General features: G+C 54.2%; 2 protein-coding genes across 2 annotated transcripts; both read left to right on the top strand.

The window, feature by feature from the left end:
• Nucleotides 1–857: 857 nt before the first annotated feature.
• Nucleotides 858–1568, top strand: VTN77DRAFT_9039 (uncharacterized protein; the record flags this gene model as incomplete). The annotated part of the gene is made up of 1 exon (XM_069425603.1): nt 858–1568. One exon carries the CDS (start codon nt 858–860, stop codon nt 1566–1568), a length of 711 nt encoding a protein of 236 aa, XP_069274258.1.
• A 5172-nt stretch (nt 1569–6740) lies between these two features.
• VTN77DRAFT_9038 (uncharacterized protein) lies at nt 6741–21825 on the top strand (the record flags this gene model as incomplete). Its single annotated transcript, XM_069425602.1, has 2 exons — nt 6741–21578; nt 21646–21825. The coding sequence occupies 2 exons, from the start codon at nt 6741–6743 to the stop codon at nt 21823–21825; spliced, it is 15018 nt and encodes a 5005-aa protein (XP_069274257.1).
• Between the last annotated feature and the right edge of the window lie 541 nt (nt 21826–22366).

Genomic DNA, 22366 nt, shown 5'->3' with positions numbered 1-22366 from the left:
TCCCTTCAATACAATCCTGACCTGTTGGAAGGTTTCCCTGGTGCCCTCGCTTGGAGCCTTAGTCAGCCTATATAGTTATAGCCGAGGTTCGGCACACCATCTCCTAGCTCCTCTCTCTCAAATCCCTCCCCTCAAATCATTCTCTACTCACGTAGCCTGCCTTCCATCGCCGTCACTGTTTGAAACATACAATGGCATCAAATGATGGGCCAGAAGCGGAGTTTCGTGATGAGCGTCGCCTGGAACTCCTCAAGGATTTGGAAAACGCCCTAGGTGCGGTTCCGCCGACCGTCTGGGCTGGCCTCTGGCTGAGTGATGTTGAGAAGCTCGAAGCCTGGGTGGAACATGCGAAACAGGATCGGGATGTGGTGGTACTTGCTTTTGAAGGCATTCAGAAGAGTGCCAAACTCATACAAGCGTGTAGGTTTGACCACCCGAGATGTTCTCATAGTTGGGAACCACCGATGATGCATAGGGACTCAACGTGATCGGCCAAGTTCTGCTGCATCAACTCCACGAAAACCGTCTACCTCTCAGCAGCCATCCACCCCCCCACAACAGTCATCTACTCCAAGAAGTCCGCTTTCTAGTGGTCGTAAGCGCAAGCAAGATGATGACGAGCAACCTGGTGGTGCCGGAACCCTACAGACTCGCTCAAAACGGGCGGCAGATCTGGTAAGTTTCTCCTTGTTTTGGGACCCTTTTTAATATTATATAGTGTCGGGAAAGAGACCAAGGGAGTTGTGTCATTACGAAAGCCGGCGAGATCGATGTGACGCATATATACCCATTCTCTATGCGCGTACAGGACTTCAACTCTAAAGCTCTCTAAAGCTCAGTCAAATCTCTGGAGGATAATGAGGCTTTTCTGGTCCGATGACCGTGTAGGCGCATGGTACAAGACAATGTTCCCTCAAGGGAGGTTCGAGGAGGTTTGTTACAACCTCATGTGCCTCAATCCTCTTGCGCATCGATACCACAGGAAAGCATATTTTGCCCTTAAGCCGATCGAAATTTCAGATGATGAGAAACGTCTGAAGGTCAAAATTTTCTGGCTAGATCCGTCCAAGCCACCCACTAAGGATGTCGGTATTCTATGTACTCCTTCGTTAGAAGGGAAAGACCGAGGGCCTAATAAGGCTAAGCTATACGATCATGTGACCGACAGAAAGATCTGCTCTGGGGACGAGCTTTTGTTCGAGACCAATGACCCGGCCAACATGCCTCTCCCTCGCATGGAGCTATTAGATATGCAGTGGGTTTTACACCGTGTAGCAGCTATGAGCGGAGCTGCCGAACCCCAGGATGACTATGATGACGATATGGATGAAGATGGTCAAAGTGCATTACTGTGTGAGCAGGATATGATCATGGAAGATGAGTGGGCTTCCGACATGGAAGACCCATGGGATACATCTGTGGGTAAAGAACTGTTGGCTGCGTCATCGTCTCCGCCATCCTCCCCATTAGCCCCATCTTCTCCGTCTGGCCTCAAATCAAATCTTTTTACTGCCCAAGGGACTGCCGAAGGGACTGCTGAAACCTATGGCTCAGATCTCGTGATCTAAGTTGATCGTGGAGTTGTTAACAGAGGGATATCCCTCCATATGCAGAATGGCTCTTAAGTTGCTAAGACGCGTTTGAAGCGAAATCTGGCGTTGGTGTGATTTTATCACAAATCATGTGAAGTAGCAATATGAGTTCGGTTTAAAGATCTGAGGTGAATTGATTATCATCACTAAAGCAAAACGTATTCAGGAAGATTATGTAGGGAACATGACCAAGTTACAACCATGAGTTGAATCCATTCAGGCGAGTATCAATATCTACGCATCAACCCACATGAAGTGATTTTAAGCGCAAGAAGAAAGTCCTACCGCACTGTCATGGGCCTCCACCGGTCTAAACTCCTGTTCTTCACATACTGCAATCAATACCTTTCATTGAGGACATTCAAAGTCCCTGAACATTGTAGCATAAACTGTCATTGATGGAGAAGGAGCGTGTAGCACTGAGTATTGCAATTCAATGTACATGGTCGATCATATATATTATTTCCACATTGAATGGGTCTCACTAGAGAGGACCTGGAGCAGCCTGCACCAACAGGCAGATAGGCCAAAGAAGATCTCGGGGAGCCATAGTGCTGCAGTGACATTAGTCAAGACAGTTTCCGACTTGGACCATGCCAGCAAATCAGGTGGTCTCAACTTGCAGATACAATACAGGGCTTCGACTTATCAAATTGACAGCATTCCCTGCTAAAGATGACCATCAACAAAACATTTCAGTATCAGATCAAAAAAAAATGCGGCAAAGGAGACCAAGTCTCCGACTGCTCTCTATTCCAATTCCCACCTTACAGAAGTCCTGCTGCAGGCTGCCACAAGACCCTCCTATAAAAACCACATATCTTACTGCCCAACTAATACATGATTTAGTTCATCATTTCATCATGACTTTGAGCCACGTGGTTTAGGGCTGGCCTGTTGGAGGGGACTGGGTCTGGTGGCTGGAGATGGGACGGGGGATGTTCCTGCAACTGCGCGGAGGCAAAGTCCATACTCCGTACATACTTCGGTGAACAAGCCCGAGGAACTAAAATGTAATTAACAATGCGCTGTTTGTTCGTTAGGGTTTCGGCCCCCGTCTCAGTTGGATTCGGCAATGTCGTCATCTTCCTTCTACCAGAAAAAAAAAAGAAAGAAAGAAAGAATCCGAGTAGTTAGTAGTTCTGAGTACTGAGTACAGAGTACAGAGTCCGCAGGGCATGCAGGCATAGGGCATGAGGATGGTATGGTGTGTCTCGAACAAACCCCAACACACCGACAAACAAAAACCATGCAGGCCCTAGTGGTACTCCACTGATAGGTGATTCCTACCTAGGTAGCTAGGTGAGAAAATCAGTGGACAGCTGGATAGCATATCTGAGCCAGCCAAGCTTTTGTTCAAAGTGTTATGAGGGGGCTAGCGCGAAAGCATATTTTTATGTATTCTGCAGCTCTGCTGGGCGGGTTAGATCAGGCGATAAACGTCGTAGGTTGTTGTTACCTGAGGCAGATAAGAATAGAATAGAAGCTAATATACCCACTACGGAGTAATATTCTAATTACGGAGCTAGATAGGTGCTGGAGGTACGTGCCAAAACGTGACCTGCAGAGTAAGCACGGAGTACTCTGACTAAGTTACTTAGGTCGCAGGGATTATCGCTTTCTAGAGCACTTCTAGAAGGCAGGGGGGCTTCTTCTCGTTCATCTCATCTACCAATCGATCCGGGCATCGAACGTTGAACAACCACATTGTTAGAACGTTGGACGGTGGACCACCCCCAACCCTGCTTGCAGCTTGCAACATGCAAGGGGGCGAACCCTAACTCTGAGGCTTGAGCTCAGCTAAAAATGGAGATCCGAGTCCAGTCACATCATCACATGGGGCGGGACGGCAGGGCGGGGTGGCGGCGGGGGTTAAATTTTAAACGTTGGGCTATTTGCCCCGCCAAGCAATGGCCACGGGTTTCCTCTTTTCCCTAATACGGAGTACGGAGTGAGTAGCTAGGTAGGTATTAGTGGGAACTAACACTACTTGCTGTTCCTGAGGCGTCTACCCTGTACGCCATATGTAATGTACTGTACACCTCATGTTGTCTCACACACGCAGTGTCCTAGCTAGCTACAACCGCCAGTGGGGGACCGAATTCCCAAAAAGGGAAAAAGAAGCATAAAGAGAGAGAGAGAGAGAAAATAGCAGTAATGATACTGATACTAACATGAAGAATTCGACGGTGTTGTGATGCATACGGGTAATTCTTTAGAATTCCTCCCTACGAAAGCTGCAAGCATGGCTAGGCTGTAATCATCTCTCATATCTTATCTTCTTATCTTAAGTCCTTACGAGCCAAGTAAAACCTAATCCGTATAGGTAATCTGTATAGATATTTTAAGCATAAATGATTCTCGAAGGATTCCCTCGATAGATTAGGTAGTACAGTAGTACCTGTAATTGCTGCCAGAATACCGTACAGTACAAGCATCATTGGCTTGTATCAAGAGTTATTACAGGAGGAAGGCCACATGAAAAGAAATTACCAGCAGTGCGCTGTTCTGAGGTCCACAAGTGAGTGAGTATGGGAGAGACAAGGAGACAAGGTCTGTAAGAATACAGAAACAACAGTATCTCTGTAGACCGTATTACCAGAATAGTACCAGATACCTACCTTTAGGTAAGTATATACCTACGTATTACATCTAGCAGAACCGGTCCTCCCCCTGTCAATCATCCATAAGGCTGATCCGATACAAGATTACACGCTCCATACTGGTAACTTTCCGCGGCGTTACCGGCAGTACAAGTGCCAGAACGCCGCGAGTGTATTGGTAAATACGCGAGTGTATTAATACACCCCCACCATTTAGACCTACCTTAGGGTTTCAACCCCAACCAACTTCAATTTCAGCCCCATGGACTCCGTACCGTACCAACCTAATCCCAGCCGCCACAGCCAAAGCCAAAGCCAAGATCAAGATCTACCTACCCTACCAACCTTACCTACGGTCCTACCATCATGCATGATGCATCAAACTAATTCCAGCGACATGGACGGCCCCTGGAGTCAACTCTGCAGGGTGGGCCGTGGGCTGGGCCCCATCATCATTGGAAATTAGTAGCTTGGGCTTGGGACGAAAACCGCCCCCGAGCGCCCTAGAAAGAAGCCTTCTAGAAGGGAAGCTAGCTAGTTATCAGATGGACCCGGGCCCTGGTCGAGTCGGTCGACAGGTCAGGACAGGGGTGTGAAACGCCCTAGATAGAAAGAGTAGACTAGACTATAGAAGAGGCTTGCAGCTGTTGCAGAGCAGAGGATACATACAGCTCAGCCGGCTGCTTGCTTGCTGGACCCATAGACAGACTCTCTTGCTCGTCGCTCATCGAATATTCATATCTTGTCGGGTTGCCCCAGGCATCGTTCATCGTATACATACCGATCTCACTCAGGCCACTGCACTCTATCTACAAGGAGCATCTTCCAGTCGCGTCTTCATCGTTCAGACTTCTTCATCTCCAAGTTGATTCTTGCACCTGCGCATATAGACATAGACATCACATACACATACACATACCCTCGACAGAGCTCCCTGGCTACATAGACATACCTCCTGCCTACCTGCTGCCTTCTCTACCTGCCTGACTGTCTATCTATCCATCTACCCATCCATCCATTTATCTGTCTACCTACACACCTACCTGTATAATTACACACCTAATACCTCCCTTCCCCTTTCCCTACCTACCTACCCAGCTGTCATCTACCCACCTGTCATTTCATCCCCGTTGAGTCTATCACCATGAGCGCCGCCGAAGTCCTGAACAGCCCAACCAGCCCAACGGCCCCTGGCTTCTTCGGCGTGGGCGCCGCAGCTCCCATCTCAAAGGAACAGCGGCACCACATCCCCATCCCCCTCAACCAGACGACCGACGCTATCGACAGCTTCTGCAAGGCCCGCGACCTACCGTTGTCGACCGTGGTCCACACGGCCTGGTCGCTCCTGTTGTGGAGGTACACAAATACGGAGAACATCAAATTTGTTGCGGTCAACCGACACGACGATGTGGCACGGTGCGAGTTGCAGGTCGACGAGACAGCCATCGTCGCCGACCTGATGCGTGATTTGCGTGTCGTTCGCGCAGACGGCGATGCGGCGATCCCCAATGCTGATGTGTCTGACGGACGGGCTCTCCTTGACACCTTGGTGAGATTCCAGGAAGGACTGGCCCAGCGAAACCAGATTCAGGTGAGTCAGCCGCAATCAAGAAAAACAAAATGGTGGTTGACAAACGACAAACCGTGGCTACAGCGCGACGTTGAACTCTGGGTCGATTCGACGGCAGTGGAGATGACCCTCGCGTACTCGCCCCAGGCTCTGTCCAAAGAGCTCGCCCTCAACATTGCCCACACATTCGCACAGACCCTGTCGGAGGTAGTATCCGACGACCAACAGTCCGTCAGCGACGTGGACTTCATCAGTGCGCGCGACCGCGAACAGATCTGGCGATGGAACCAGGAGGACCCCATCACGGAGAACCACTGCGCCCACGAGCTCATTCAGCGTCGAGTGGAGAGCCAGCCCGAGGCTCTCGCGGTAAGTGCTTGGGATGAACAATTCACGTATCGGGAGCTGGATCGGCTCTCGACCCGTCTTGCTAACAACTTAGTGAACCTGGGTATTGGTCCGGAGGTCATCGTGCCTCTCTGTTTTGAGAAATCCGCATGGGCAATCGTAAGTATCTTGGCTGTACTAAAAGCAGGTGCCGCAATGGTCTTCCTCGACCCGGCTCATCCGCCGAGTCGCCGAGCGGAGATCATCAAGCAGGTGAAGGCGAAGGTGGTGGTGGCTTCATCGCAGAAGGCATCCTTGTTCGCCGATTATTCTATCTTGGAGATTGTCGCAGTCGACCGCGCTACGGTGGAAGCACTCCCCCCTCGTGATTCTCTCCCCAAGTCTGGCGTGACCCCGGCGAATCTTCTTTATGTTATCTTCACTTCGGGAAGTACTGGACAGCCAAAGGGCTGTCTGATTGAACATCGGGCGTTCTGCAGTGGAGCGTTGCGACACGCAGAGAGAGGCAACCTTCACCCGCACAGCCGGGTTCTCCAACTCGCATCCTACTGCTTCGATGTCAGTATCTTGGAGATCCTCACAGCTCTGATCTCTGGCGCATGCGTGTGCACACCACACGAGTCGGCCATGGGCCAGGGAATCGCCAGCATCATCAACGATTTCGACATCAGCTGGGCCTTCCTCACGCCCTCGCTCGTCAAGCTCGTCAAGCCAAGCGACGTCCCGAGCCTGAAAACCCTCATCTTGGGAGGTGAAGCTCTCGCAAAAGTGGATATCGAGACTTGGGCCGAACACGTCCAACTGATCAACGGCTACGGTCCGAGTGAGTGCTCGATCGCTGCGGTGGGTAACCCAGACGTCACGAAAGACACCGACCCTCGCAACATCGGCCATGCCGTTGGTGGAGTTTGCTGGATCGTCGACGCCAGAGACCACAACCGTCTCGTCCCTGTCGGCGCCGTCGGCGAACTGCTCATCGAGGGACCCATCCTCTCCAGGGGTTACCTCGACATGCCAGAGAAGACGGCTGCTGCCTTCATCGAGAGACCAGCCTGGGGCCCGCTCGATCGCTCAGGGAAGCCTCGACGCCTGTACAAGACTGGAGATCTGGCACGGTACAACTCGGAAGACGGCAGCTTCCACTTCATCGGCCGCAAAGACACCCAGGTCAAGCTGCGCGGTCTGCGCATTGAACTGGGTGAAATTGAGCACCATGTGTCCACCGACTCCAACGTCGAGCACGGCATGGTCATCCTGCCCGAATCGGGAATCCTCAAGCAGCGCCTTGTCGCGGTCGTCTCGCTTCACAACTCTGCATCCGAGGCAGCCACGGGTGCAGACTCGGGCCTGCGCCTGATCTCCCCTGAGGCTCGTCAAGCGGCAGAGCCGACCATTGCCGCGATCCGTGAGAAGCTCTCCGGTCTTCTGCCATCTTACATGGTGCCGACAACCTGGCTGGTCGTTGCCAGCATCCCGCTGTTGGTTTCCGGAAAGCTGAACCGCACGCTAGTTAAGAAGAGCATCATCGAGCTGGACGAAGAGACCTACAACACTTTTGTCGACTTCGAACCCAAGGACGACGAGGAAGGCGAGATAATGGAGACGGAGCGAACGCTGCGAGACATCATCAGTCAGACGCTCAACTTGCGTGTTAACCAGGTCCCCCTGAACCGGTCCTTCCTGAGTCTCGGCGGAGACTCCATCTCCGCGATGCAGCTGATGGCGGAATGCAGGAAGGCTGGGATCGCCATCACCCTCAAGGATATTCTACGAAGCGGCAGTATTGCAGAGCTTGCCCTTTCTGCCACCGCTGCCGACGCAACTTCCTTCAGCAAGGAAGAGAGCTTCGACACGCCGTTTGGCCTGTCGCCTGTCCAGCGGATGTACGCCAGCAAGCTCTCTGAGGACGTCCAAAACGCGAGCGAGAATCATTTCAACCAGAGTTTCTTGCTGCGTCTTACCAGGGAGATTGCACCGGAACACCTCCAGGCCGGACTCGAGGCCGTTGTTCAACAACATTCGATGCTGCGAGCGCGCTGGACAAAGCCTGACAACGGCGAATGGTCACAACGAGTGCTGCCGGAGGCGGCCAACTCGTACAGCTTCACTGTTCACGCATCAGGAACCCCCGAAGAGATTGAATCTGGCATGGCAGCGACGCAGAGGGTCCTGGATCTCCAACGGGGACCCGTATTCGCAGCAGATCTGTTCCAGACTGGCGGCGACGGCGACATCCTCTTCCTTGTGGCGCACCATGCCATCATCGACCTCGTCTCATGGCGTGTCATCATGCGGGATCTCGAAGAGTTCCTGAACACAGGCATGTTGACATCGGACAAGCCATTGCCATTCCAGACCTGGCTTCAACTGCAGTACGAGCACGAAAATCGACCCCTGGGAGATTCGTTCCGTGCTGCCACGCTGCCTTACGATGTCCCTGAGCCCCTATTTGAATACTGGGAGATGAACGGCAAGCCAAATACGATGGGCGACACTCGTGAAGAGCGCATTGTGATCGACCAAGAAGCCACGGCGTTGCTGCTCGGCCACGCGTGCCACACTGCCTTGCAGACGGAACCCATCGACTTCCTTCTCTCGTCCTTGCTGTTCTCCTTCGGCAGGACGTTCAAGGACCGGCCGCTGCCACCGCTTTTCCGTGAAGGCCACGGCCGTGAACCGTGGGATGGCGCCATCGATATCTCGGACACCGTCGGTTGGTTTACCACCATGTACCCTCTTTCCATCGAGTACGACCGGGCGCACACCATCATGGACGTTATCAAGCGCGTGAAAGACACCCGACGTCGCGTCCCCGACAACGGCCGACCGTACTTCGCATCTCGGTACCTGAACCCCGAGGGAATCAAGGCGTTCGGTCATCACGACGAGGTGGAGCTGTCCTTCGACTACCTGGGTCTGTACCAGCAACTGGAAAGAGACGATGCTCTCTTCAGACACGAGCCACGGGACAAATACCTTGCGGGAGGCGACTACCTTGCTGGAGGAGACGTCGGTCGCAACGTGCCCCGTTTTGCACTGGTCGAAATCACTGCAGAGGTCATCGCAGGCCAGATGCAACTCTCCTTCGTGTATAACCGGCACATGCGAAACCAAGCCGGCATCCACGAGTGGATTGTCCAGTGTCAAGAATCCCTCCTTGCCGCAATTACGCAGTCGTTGACGGCAAAATCTGAGCCGACACTGAGCAATTTCCCTCTGCTCCCGTTGACGTACAGCGGTCTCGACAGGCTCGTGAACGATGTGCTTCCTCGCGCGGGAATCCGCTTTGACGCCGTTGAAGACATCTATCCTTGCTCGCCGATGCAGCAAGGGTTGATAATCAGCCAGGACACGGCCTCGGATGAGTTCTATCAGTACTACCACACCATGGCCGTCACGCCAACCAAGCCTGGCGAATCCGTTGACGTTGCTCGGCTGCGGAATGCATGGAGGAGCGTTGTCCAACGCCATTCCTCTCTGCGCACTGTCTTCATCAACAGTGTGGGTCGCGACGGACTGTATGACCAAGTCGTGCTCAAAGAGGTGTCCCCGCGAATTGTCCACGTCAAATGCGAGAAGGCCGAAGCAGATGCTCTCTTCCAGACACAGGAAGCAATCGGCTTCCAAGGGAACGAGCCTCCGCATCGTCTCACCATCTGCGAGACCCCCACCGGCGAGGCGCTGTGCAAGCTTGACATCAACCATGCAATCATTGACGGTGAATCGATCGCCAATCTCCTCGGGGACCTCGTCCTCGCGTACGACGGCAAGCTACCGGCCAAACCGGGCTTCCTCTACAGCGACTACATCTCCTTCACGCGGAACCGCCCTGTCGATTTGGCTGTCAACTTCTGGAAAGAACACCTGGCTGACGTGCAGCCATGTCTGATCCCGGCTCTCGCATACCTTGAGGATTCGAAAGAGGAGAGGAAGCTGGGCATCGTTGACCTCAACTGCCCAGTCCCGGCTGAGACAATCGTAAAATTCTGTACGGAGCACAACATCACCCCCGTGAATCTCTTCCAGGTGGCGTGGGCTCTTGCCCTTCGCGCATACACCGAGTCTGACCAGGTGTGCTTTGGCTACCTGTCTTCCGGTCGAGACGTCCCTCTCAATGGTATCCAAGAGGGTATTGGAGCCTTCCTCACGATGCTCGTGTGCCGGGTCGATCTGCAAGCGACCGTTACACTTGAGGACGCGCTCCAGACCACTGCAGACAACTTCATCCAGAGTCTGCCAAACCAATACTGCGGCCTGGCTGCCATCCAGCACGCTTTGAAACTGGGCACTCAGCCATTGTTCAACACGGTGATGTCTTTCCACCGCGACAACAACGATTCGACTTCGCGAGCAGAGCACAGCATTGCCATTGAGGGCATTCACGGACACGACCCGACCGAGTACATCGTTGCCCTCGACATCGGTGTCTCGAATGACAGCGTGAAGGTTATGCTCGAATACTGGACCACCGACTTTGTCCACCAGCAAGCGGTCAACATCGGCAGCACGTTCATGAAAGCTGTCGAGTCGATCGTCCTGCAGACAAAGAACCAAGTCAAGGACGTCGATCTCGTCAGCGACGACCATCTCCGGCAGATGGAAGCTTTCAATTCAAGGATCCCGGTGAAAGTCGACAGATGTATTCACGAGATCATCCGCGACACTGTCCTCTCTCAGCCCGACGCGGAAGCAGTATGTGGCTGGGATCGCAGCTTCACATACAGTGAGCTCGACCAGGTATCGTCGCAGCTGGCCCACCACCTCGTTGAACTTGGCGTTGGGCCAGAGGTCCTTGTGCCTTTCTGCTTCCAGAAATCGGCATGGACTGTCGTTTCCATGCTGGCGACACTGAAAGCCGGCGGTGCTTGCGTTGCTCTCGACCCTAACCACCCGATCAGTCGACTGGAAGGTCTTATCGAACAGGTTGAGGCCACGATCATCTTGTCAGCGCCGCAGAATTGCCACCTGTTCGCAAACACCCCCCGCATCAAGCACATCGTCGCTGTGGAAGAGTCTCTTTTCGAGAAGCTGCCAAAGGTTACAGGCCCTCCTTCCACGGGCGTGGCTCCGAACAACCCTGCCTTTGTCGTGTTCACGTCCGGAACCACGGGCAGACCGAAAGGAATTGTCCTGGAACACTCTGCAATGACAACCAGCGCAGCCGCAATGGGACCGCCTCTTGGAATCGGACCGGGAACTCGAGTGACTCAATTCGCTGCATACACGTTCGACGTGTCCATCCAAGACATTTTCACCACGTTGCAGCGTGGTGGAACAGTTTGTGTGTTCTCCGATTACGACAAGATGAACAACCTCGCTGGCGCCATCAACAAATTCCGATGCAACTGGGCCGACTTGACCAGCACGGTTGCCAGTCTTCTTAAGTTTGAGCAGGTTCCAACAATGAGGACACTGTCCCTTGGAGGCGAGCCCGTCACCAAGGAAGCCGTCGAGAACTGGGCAGATCATTTGACCCTCCTCAATGCCTATGGTCCTGCCGAGTGTGCCGTGAACATGACCGTCAGCAAGCGGCTTTCCAGGGACTCTAACGCGACAAATATCGGCCCCGCATACGGTGCTTTGGTCTGGGTGGTCGATCCACAGGACCACAATAAACTCGTGCCTGTCGGCTGTGTGGGTGAGCTCCTCATCGAGGGTCCCATGCTGGCACGCCACTATCTCAAGGACCCGGTCAAGACCAGCGCAGCGTTCATCGAGAACCCGACTTGGGCAAAGTGCCAATCCGGCAAGACCCGACGCTTCTACAAGACCGGTGACCTGGTACGATTCAACACCGATGGAAGTCTCAGCTGCATCGGGCGCAGGGACACGCAAGTCAAGATCAACGGCCAACGTGTCGAACTCGATGAAATCATGTACCAGGTTCAAGCCCAGCTGCCGGATGACCACCAAGTTGCAATTGACGCCATCGAGGTCCCGAGTCATGCCAGGGGCAAGACAGTCGTTGCATTCATCAGCTTGCCCCACGACGAGGTGCAAGAAAAAGACCGGAGCAATCTGGAGCTTCCAATCTCCCCGGCTCTCCAGGCTCAGCTGGTCAATCTGCAGGCTGTATTGTCGAAGGTTCTCCCGACATACATGATCCCATCCATGTACGTCCCCGTCACGCGTATCCCTTTCACAAACAACGGAAAACTGGACCGGGCCGTCCTTCGTCAGACGGTCCTTTCCTTCTCCAAGGAACAGGCCTCGCACTACATGCTGGAGGACGGATTGAAGAAGGCCCCCTCGACGCCGATGGAAAAGAGTCTGCACAAGATCTGGGCTGATGTGCTTGGTATCGACGCCTCGTCTTTGGGTGTCAATCACAACTTCTTCCGGCTCGGCGGTGACTCCGTTGGAGCCATGAAGGTTGTCTCAGCGGCGCGGACGCAGAACATCTCGATCAGCGTGGCAGACATCTTCCGATACCCAATCCTGGCTGATATGGCAGCCGCTGCCAAGGCATTGCTCGACGATGTGGAAGCTGACTCTATTTCCGAGCCTTTCAACCTTATCAAAGATCAGTCCGACAGTCTCGAAGCCATCCTCGAGGAGGCCAAGTCACAATGTGGCGTGAACAGAGAGGATATCGTGGACATCTATCCGTGCACTCCTCTTCAAGAAGGTCTCATGGCGCTGTCGGTGAAACAGCAGGGAGCGTATGTCGCTCAAAAGGCTTTCCGTCTCCCAGCTGGTTTCGATTTGGACAAGTTCAAAGCCGCGTGGGAAACCGTCATCAAGAAGGAAGCGATTCTGAGGACCAGAATCATTGACACTCGGCAATCCGGGTCACTCCAGGTCGTCCTCAGCACCGGTCTCTCTTGGACACATGGCAGGGACCTCGAGACATATCTGGAAGAGGATATGAGTCTTCCTTTCTCGTACGGCGCTCCCCTGACTCGCCTTGCCATCATCGACAGCGAAGACGGCGCATCCTACTTCGTCTGGACTGCCCATCACGCAACATACGACGGTTGGAGTGTCTCCTTGCTCTTTTCGCACGTGGAACGAATCTTCAAGGAGCTGGACACGCCCAGCACGACACCTTACAAGGGCTTTATCAAGTATCTCTCCGAGGTTCAATCTGCCGGCGAAACGGAATTCTGGACATCTCAGCTCTCCTTCAAGGGAGGACGGCCAACAAGTTTTCCGGACGTCCCCTCTGGACACCAAGTTCGTCCGGATCAGAAGCAGGTGCATCGCTTCCAGATGCCGCAGCAGTCTGACTCGGCTTACACGGCATCGGTTATTTTGCGGGCGGCTTGGGCGTTCACAATCGCCCAGTACTTGGATTCTGAAGATGTTGTATTTGCGGCGACGCTTTCCGGCCGTAATGCACCAGTCTCTGGTATCGAAACAATGGTCGGCCCTGCGATTACGACCGTCCCGATCAGGGTCCGCCTGAACCTGGAGACCATGGTTGTGCGTGATTATCTGGACGCTATTCAAGAACAATCCACAGCCATGATCCCCTTCGAGCACACCGGTCTTCAGAATATCCGCTCCTTCGGCGCAGATGCGCGGGCCGCCGTGGATGAAATTCAGAACCTGTTCGTTGTCCAGCCGTCCGAGGCTGACGAGCCGTTCTTGGACCTGCAAGAAGTCCCCAGACATCTCGACCAGTTCGATACATATCCCTTGGTTGTGGAATGCGGCCTCGGTGAAGAAGGTGCCGTCAGCATCGAAGCGCGATACGATCAGTCGATCATCCCGACGGAGCAGATGAAGAGGCTTCTCAACCACTTCGAATGCGTGGTACAGCAGCTGAACGAAGCGCCCAAGAAGCGGCTGGAGGATGTTGAAATACTCAGCTCGCGGGACCTCGAAGAGATCAAAGTCTGGAATCGCGATCTGCCTGAGGTTTACAACAGATGTGTGCACGACATTATATCAGAGCAGGCCCGAGCAAGGCCACACGCTCAGGCGATTTGCGCATGGGATGGCGACTTTACCTTTGCGGAGCTCGATGTGCTGTCGACGAAGCTGGCACATCATCTCAAATCTCTAGGAGTCCGTCCGGAGATCAAGGTCGCTCTCTGCTTCGACAAGTCGAAATGGAACACCGTTGCTATGCTCGGTATCATGAAGGCTGGCGGCACATGCGTTGGTCTCAGCCCGGCGTATCCCATGCCTCGCATGATGTCCATTCTTGAGGACATTGAGGCCACAATTGTCCTTGTGGCTCCGCAGCACGCCTCCCTGTTCGAAGGAATCGTCCCTCACATTATCAAGATTGAGCCTTCCTTCATTGATTCACTCCCAAGCGTGGAATCGGACGGACCCATTTCAGACGTCCAGCCAGAGAACACCGTGCTTATTGTATTCACCTCGGGCAGTACTGGAAAGCCCAAGGGCGTTATGATTGAGCATCGTGGTCTCTGCACGATGAGGTACTACCAAGGAGGACCGATGTACATGGATCACAACGCCCGCGTCCTGCAGTTCGCAGCATACACATTCGACCTCTCCAATGCCGAATGCTTTACCACCTTGATGGGCGGTGGTTGCGTCTGTGTTCCTTCCGAGTACGACCGGATGAACGATCTTGCAGGCGCCATCAACAGGCTCAGGGTCAACTGGCTCTTCCTCGTGCCCACTGTCGCCGATACGCTCCGACCAGAGGAAGTGCCAAATGTGAAGTGGCTGACTCTAGGAGGAGAAATCATCCGACCAGACCTTTACCAACGCTGGGTTGGCAAAGTCCATTTCATCAACAACTATGGCCCTGCTGAATGTTCCATCTGGGCTACCCTGGCGGTCCTGACCCCCAACACCCCGCCATCAAACATCGGTAAGGGGCTGGGTTGCCGGACCTGGGTCGTGAACAAGAACAACCATGACCGCCTCACTCCCATCGGATGCGCAGGAGAACTGCTGGTCGAAGGGCCGATTGTCTCCCGGGGATACGTCAAGAACCCCGAAAAGACCCAGGCCGCGTACGTCAACAGCCCAGCTTGGAGTAAGGAGATCACCCCCCAGCCGCTGCGCCTGTACAAGACTGGCGACTTGGTGCGGTACGACTCGGAGGGCAACCTGCACTATATCGGCAGAAAAGATACCCAGGTCAAGATGCGTGGGCAGCGGATCGAGCTGAGCGAAATCGAACACCACATCCGGATCAGCAACTTCACGAAGGCAAAACAGTCCGCCGTCGAAAGGATCTATCTGGGCGGCGACGTGGAGAAACCAGCCCTGGCTGCATTCCTGCACATTGAGCCCACTGACGCAATGGCAGCACAGAAACTAGACAATGGCCTGCTGCCGATGACGGAAGAGCTCAAGCTCGAACTGCTCGAACTACAGAAGTCGCTCAGCGGTTCCTTGCAATCCTACATGGTGCCGACTGTCTACATTGTTATCAGCGAGATGCCCACCACGCAGACGGGCAAGAAAGACAGGAAGACCCTGCGTCAGATCGGATCGGATCTGCCCGAATCCCAGCTGGAACAATATCTGCTGGCCGATGCTGAGGCCACGAAGCTGAAGCGTGCTCCGTCCACTCCCATGGAGAAGAAGCTGCAGGCGCTGTGGTCGGAAGTCTTGAAGATCTCGATCGACTCCATCGGTGCAGATGATGGCTTCTTCCAGAAGGGAGGAGACTCGATCCGGGCGATGCGTCTCGCAGCAGCTGCCCGTGACTCGCAGATCAGTCTCACGGTTGCTCAGATCTTCAGCCACTCCAAACTGTGCGAGATGGCCGAAATCGCGAAGCAATCCGCTCCCCCTAGCACGATCTCCGACGGCCAGCCTTTCTCGCTCCTCGATGCCGGTTCCCTGTCCGCCGTCCGGAGAGACGCGGCAATGCAATGCGGCATCGACGAGAAGAGCATTCAAGATATCTACCCGGCTACTCCACTCCAGGAAGGACTGATGGCACTCTCCATTCAGCAACAAGGAGCATATATTGCCTCTAGAGTGTTCCGCCTGGCCAATGTGGATATCCAGCGCTTCAAGGATGCCTGGGAGAGGGCAGTCTCCTTGTACCCGATCTTGCGGACGAGAATCATCCTGGGCGAGTCATCGCACGCTGCTCAGGTTGTCGTCCAGGAGAAGATCACCTGGCACCGACCGGAATCTGCTAATGACTACATGATTGCGGTAAAGGCCAAGTTCGGCGGTTATGGACAGCCCCTGGTCGACTTCGCCATCACCGCAGACGGCAGCAAGTTCCTGTGGACCATCCACCATGCTCTCTACGATGGATACAGTTCTGCCTTGCTGCTTTCGGCAGTCAGACGTATCTACAACGGCGAGACTGTCCCCGCTTCGGTGCCTTTCAGCAGCTTCATTCAGTACCTCGCCACCGTTGATCCAAACGACGCCTCGCAGTTCTGGCGATCCCAGCTCGAAGGAGGAGCTCCGACAAGCTTCCCTCAGCTTCCATCGGCGTCATATGAGGCACGGCCTAACAAGCAGCTCTGCAGTTCTTTCACGGTGTCCCAGGCCTCCGGCTCCAGCATCGTCAGGGCTACTATCCTCAGGGCTGCATGGGCGATAGTCACGGCACGATACGAAGACTCGGACGACGTGGTATTCGGCGTCACGCTGTCTGGCCGCAACAGCCCTGTTGCTGGCATCGAGACCATGGTGGCTCCTACCTTTACCACAGTGCCAGTGAGGATCCGCCTGAACCGTGAGCAGACTGTCTCCGACTTCCTTCAGGTGGTCCAGACTCAGGCTACCGAGATGATTCCATACGAGCACACCGGCTTGCAGAGAATCAAGGGGCTGGGTCCAGAGGTCCAAGCAGCCCTGAACTTCAGGAACTTGTTCGTGGTGCAGCAATCAGACGTGGACAGCGGCGAAGACGCATTCCTCTCTGAAATCCAGGACGAAGAACTCTTCGCTGGCTTCGACACCTACGCCATTGTCATGGAATGCAACTTGGTCGATGAGCAGACCGTCACCGTCGAGGTCCGCTTTGACAGTAACGTCATTGAAGCTGCTCAGATGCAGAGAGTCTTGGACCAGTTCAAGCACGTTGTTGATCAGCTCAGTCAAGTGAGCCAAAGCTCAGTCGCACGGCTTCGTGATGTCGAAGTCCTGAGCCCACAAGATCTCGCTCAGCTCATCGAATGGAACGCAGCCGCTCCACATGAAGTCGTGGACTCTTGTGTCCACGAAATCATCCAGACTCAGGTGAGAGAACGGCCGGAAGCAACGGCAGTGTGCTCGTGGGACGGAGAGCTCACCTACTTCGAACTGGACAAATTGAGCACTCGCCTCGCTCATTACCTGGTCGAGAAGGGAGTCGGGCCTGAAGTCTTGGTTCCCTTGTGCTTCGATAAGTCCCTCTGGACCGTTGTGGCAATGTTGGCGGTCTTGAAGGCTGGAGGAGCCTGTGTCCATCTGGGGGCGAACCACCCGCTGGCACGACTGAAGGAGATCCTCAGTGATATCGACGCGAAGATCCTCCTTGCAGCCCCTCAGCATGCACAGAAGTTCACAGGCCTCGTCGAGGTTATTGAAGTGACCCAATCAACAATCGCAAATCTGTCCGCTACGTCTGTCCTTCCTACTGTGGCTCCTAACAACCCAGCCTTCGTCCTTTTCACATCCGGCAGTACCGGCAAACCCAAGGGTATCGTCGTTGAACATGGATCTCTCAGCAGCAGTTCTCGAGCCCACGGAACAAAGTGGAAGATTGGCCCTGACACCCGAGTTCTGCAATTTGCGGCATACACATTCGACGTCAGTGTGGCTGATATCTTCACCACCCTGCAACGCGGTGGCTGCATTTGCATACCCTCCGAAAAGGAACGTATCGATGACCTGGCTGGGGCGATTAACAGGCTCAATGTCAACTGGGCATTCTTGACTCCGACCGTGGCTCAACTCCTGCCTCCGAACGAGGTGCCTGGCTTGAAGACCCTGGTCTTGGGTGGAGAGGCCGCTACTGCAGAGAACATCCGGTCCTTCGCCAATGTCCTTGACCTGATCATCTGCTACGGACCAGCAGAAACCAGTATCTACTGTTCTGGCGCAGAACCAGCCACCCTTCAAAGCAACCCAGCCAACCTCGGACGCCCGATCGGCTGCTCGATGTGGATTTGCGATCCCGCAGACCACAACCGGCTGCTCCCAGTTGGCTGCGTGGGTGAAATCGTCATTGAGGGAAGAATCGTCGCGAGGGGATATCTCCACGATGAGGCAAAGACCAAGGCGGCCTTCATCGAGAACCCAGCCTGGACCAAGCCAGCCGCAGCTCCTCGTCGGATGTACAAGACTGGTGATCTGGGAAGATACAACTCGGACGGTACGATCTCCTACGTGAGCCGCAAGGATAACCAGATCAAGCTCCACGGTCAACGAATTGAGCTTCCCGAGATCGAACATCATCTCCTCGCCCAGAGCCAAGTTTCCCATGCGATGGCATTGGTCCCCAGAGCTGGTTACAGCAAGAACCGCCTTGTCTCTGTCCTTGCTCTGCGCTCCGTTCCCGTCACTGCAGAGTCTGGGGCTAAAGTGCGGCTGCTCACCGGCCTGCGAAGGGAACGGGCTCAGTTGGAAGTGTCGTCGATTCGTGATGCGCTTGCAAACCTCGTCCCGGTGTACATGGTGCCTGCCATCTGGTTGGTTGCAGAGACCATCCCCATGACAGCAAACGGCAAGATGAACCGGTTGGAAATGAAGAAGTGGTTGGAAGAGATAGATCAGGCGACCTACCAGGAGCTGATGAGCTCAGACGCAAAGGACAGCTCCGAGGTCCTTGCTACACCTCAGGAGGCGTGTCTGCAAGAGATCATCGGCGAGGTTCTCAACATGCCCAACGTTGACCTCAAGAAATCGTTCCTGAAACTCGGTGGCGATTCGATTGCAGCCATGCAGGTCCGATCTAAATGCCGCTCCAAGGGCATTTCACTCTCTGTGCAGGATATATTGCGCAGCCAGGACATCTCCGAGCTTGCGCTCAAGGCAACTTTCAACGTCGGGTCGAAGGTGACACTCGATGAGGTCGTGGACACGCCGTTCGCATTGACTCCAATCCAGCAGAACTACTTCGAATATGCGCAGGTTGATGATTGCGGCCGATTGGCGACTTTCAACCAGAGCTTCCTCCTGCGGCTCACCGAGAAAACGAGCGTGTCAAAATTGGGACGGGCAATCGATGCCGTCGTCCGCCAGCATTCTATGCTGCGGGCACGATTTGTTCAAGACGCATCAGGCCAGTGGACTCAGCTCATCACAAACAATGTTGCAGAGTCCTACCGGTTTGACGCGCACGAGGTTGCCGGTCGGGCAGAGATCGCGACAATGCTCTCCGAACTCCCAGCCACTTTGGACGTCAGGACCGGACCAATTTTTGCGGCCGATCTGTTCAACATCGATGGAGATGGACAGGTGCTCTTTGTGACTGCCCATCACCTGGTCGTTGACCTAGTCTCGTGGAGAATCATTCTGCATGACCTCGAGGAACTCTTGAGCAAAGGAACTCTTTCCACACCAAAGGCATTGTCCTTCCAGACATGGTCTCAGCTGCAAGAGAAGCAGGCCCAGACCTTGAAGCCCGAACTGGCCCTTCCCATTCATATTCCGGAGCCAGATGTCTCCTACTGGGGACTGCCAGCCGCTCAGAACGTATATGGAAATACTGTTGAGAGGTCTTTCACCCTCGACCCGGAGACAACAACCAAGCTGTTCGGCGTCAGCAACGCGGCTTTCCGCACCGAGCCTGTTGAAATCATTCTCGCTGCGATCATGCACTCGTTTGCCGCCGTGTTCGATGACCGTTCGGTGCCGACCTTCTTCATCGAAGGTCACGGCAGAGAGCCGTGGGATACGGACGTCGATCCTTCCGCCACTGTTGGCTGGTTCACAGTCATGAGCCCTCTGCACGTTCCTGGAGACAAGGACATCTTGCGCATTCTCCAACAGACCAAAGATCTCAGACGCAAGGTGCCGACCAACGGCTGGGCCTACTTCACCAGCCGATACTTGACAGACGCAGGAAAAGAGGCTTTCAAACACCACTCAGACATGGAAGTTCTTTTCAACTATGCCGGCCGTTACCAGCAGCTAGAGAAAGACGACGCCTTGATCCGCGAGGAGCCTCGTCTTGCCGGAGAGACGTTCGCCGACCAAGCAGCAGGCATGAGGCGTTATGCGTTCATCGACATCTCGGCTGAGGTCCGCGAAGGGCAGGCCCTGATCTCGTTCACCTTCAACCCCAACATGAAACACCAGGACAAGATCGACCTTTGGATCAAAGAGAGTCAGCGCGCCTTGACTGTCCTGCCAAGCCAACTGGAAAACATCGAAGCCACAATCACCTTGAGCGATTTCCCTCTTCTCTCGCTGGACGACTCCGGACTCGCCCCGCTCAACCGCTTGCTGTCCTCTGCTGGTCTCAAGCCGGATGATGTTGAAGACATTTACCCGTGTGTCCCTATGCAGAACCGAATGCTGCAGAGCCAGCAGCGGTGGCCGGGCACATACGAGGTGCAGATGCTCTACTCCATCTCGTCATCCGACGCCACCGCCCCTGTCAGTCTCGCCAAAGTCCGATCTGCATGGCAAAAGGTGGTCGATCGCCATGCCGCCCTGAGGACCATTTTCGTGCCGAGTATGTCCCGCAGTGGAGAGTTCGACCAGATCGTTCTGCGGAAATCTGATGCAAACGTCCAGCACATCAAGTGTGATGACCTGGATCTGCGCTCGACGATGGAAGCCCACGTGTCCTTCGACTACACAGAACGGCGCCCTCACAATCAGCTCACGGTGTTCGAAACAACCAGTGGGAAGGCCTACTTCAAGCTCGAGATCAGCCATGCGCTCAACGACGGCATGTCCACGGGAATCATGCTGCACGACTTGCAGCTTGCTTATGAAGACCGACTGCCCGCAGGACCGGGACCACAGTTCAGCGGATATGTCTCCTACCTCCAGCAGCTGAACCTCGAACCCGCGATCGCGTACTGGAAGCAATACTTCGCCGGGGCCGAACCTTGCCACCTCCCTACGGCCCCGAAGACAGTGGCCCAGCGCCAACGCGATATCGAGATCCAACTCCCACCGGAGGCGGCGCAGCTGCCGAGCTTCTGCAAGGCCCGCGGCGTGTCCATGGCGGCCGTCATCCAGACCATCTGGGCGCTCGTCCTGCGCAAGTTCACGAGCTCCGAGAACGTCCTCTTCGGCTACATGACCGCCAACCGAGATGTGCCCGTCGACGGCGTGGCCGGTCTCGTCGGCCCGCTGATCAACATGCTGATGTGCCGGATGCACATCGACGAGACGGCCGTCGTTTCCCAGCTCATGGAGACGTCGCACCAGGAGTTCCTGGAGAGTCTGCCGCACCAGCAGGGTCTGGTCGACGCAGTCACCCAGCTGGAGAGCGAGAGGGGCGTGTCGAAGCCGCTGTGGAACACAATCATGTCGCTGCAGTACGGCAGCCGGTCGCAGGCTGCAGTTGAGGAAGAGGCCAAGCTGACTTTCGAGTCCATCGGAGGCAGGGACCCCAATGAGGTAAGAACACCCAGACACACCACATCACAACACCAACGACAACGACGATGCTAACGAAAATATACAGTACGACATGTCGATCGGCGTGCAGATCTACGACGATGACGTCAAGGCTCAGCTGGGCTACTGGAGTCCGAGCATCACCGCCGAGCAGGCAGGCTCCATCGCAAGGACGTTCTCGCTCCTCCTGAGCTATGTCCTGCGGTCACCTGATGCGAAGGCGTTAGATGCTATTTCGAAGAACTAAAAAAAAAAAAACGAAACAAAATTGGTATCGTTGATCAGAAAGTCATATACCAACTATGATATTTTTTTCCTTTGTCTGTCTTCTGTCATTTGTCCTTTTGTCTTCTTGTCTCTTGCTGTTGAATCCTTGATGCTTGGATATTGGTATTAGATGTCTTCTCGTTCCGGTGTTGATGGCGTCGGCATTGACGTTACAAGGGTCTTTTGCTTAGAAGCAACTCCATATATCTTGGTTTTTTGGTTGTGGGTTGTTGTCATTCTCTGTTTTATTATATATAGTGAATAAATCGAAATGGCTTCCCTCGATTTTCTTTTTCCCCCACAATAATGGAGAATAAAAAATAAATACTATTTTAATATATCTCCGCATGTCTAGAAAGTAGGTAGTATGCGTGTGTATATCTAGCTGCCGTTAAGAATTTCGATCCTCCTCAAACACCCCACTCACTACTACTTCCGGAACTAACGAACTCTCATTTTCGCCACAAAAATCTATCATGGCGCTATACGCCGTACACAGGAGATATGCTAAGCTTAATTTA

Source organism: Rasamsonia byssochlamydoides (genome assembly GCF_041956645.1).
Source record: "Rasamsonia byssochlamydoides strain NRRL 3658 unplaced genomic scaffold VTN77scaffold_80, whole genome shotgun sequence".
Lineage (NCBI taxonomy): Eukaryota > Fungi > Ascomycota > Eurotiomycetes > Eurotiales > Trichocomaceae > Rasamsonia > Rasamsonia byssochlamydoides.
The sequence above is the reverse complement of the archived record's forward strand: the minus strand, read 5'-3'. Positions and strand labels throughout refer to the sequence as shown.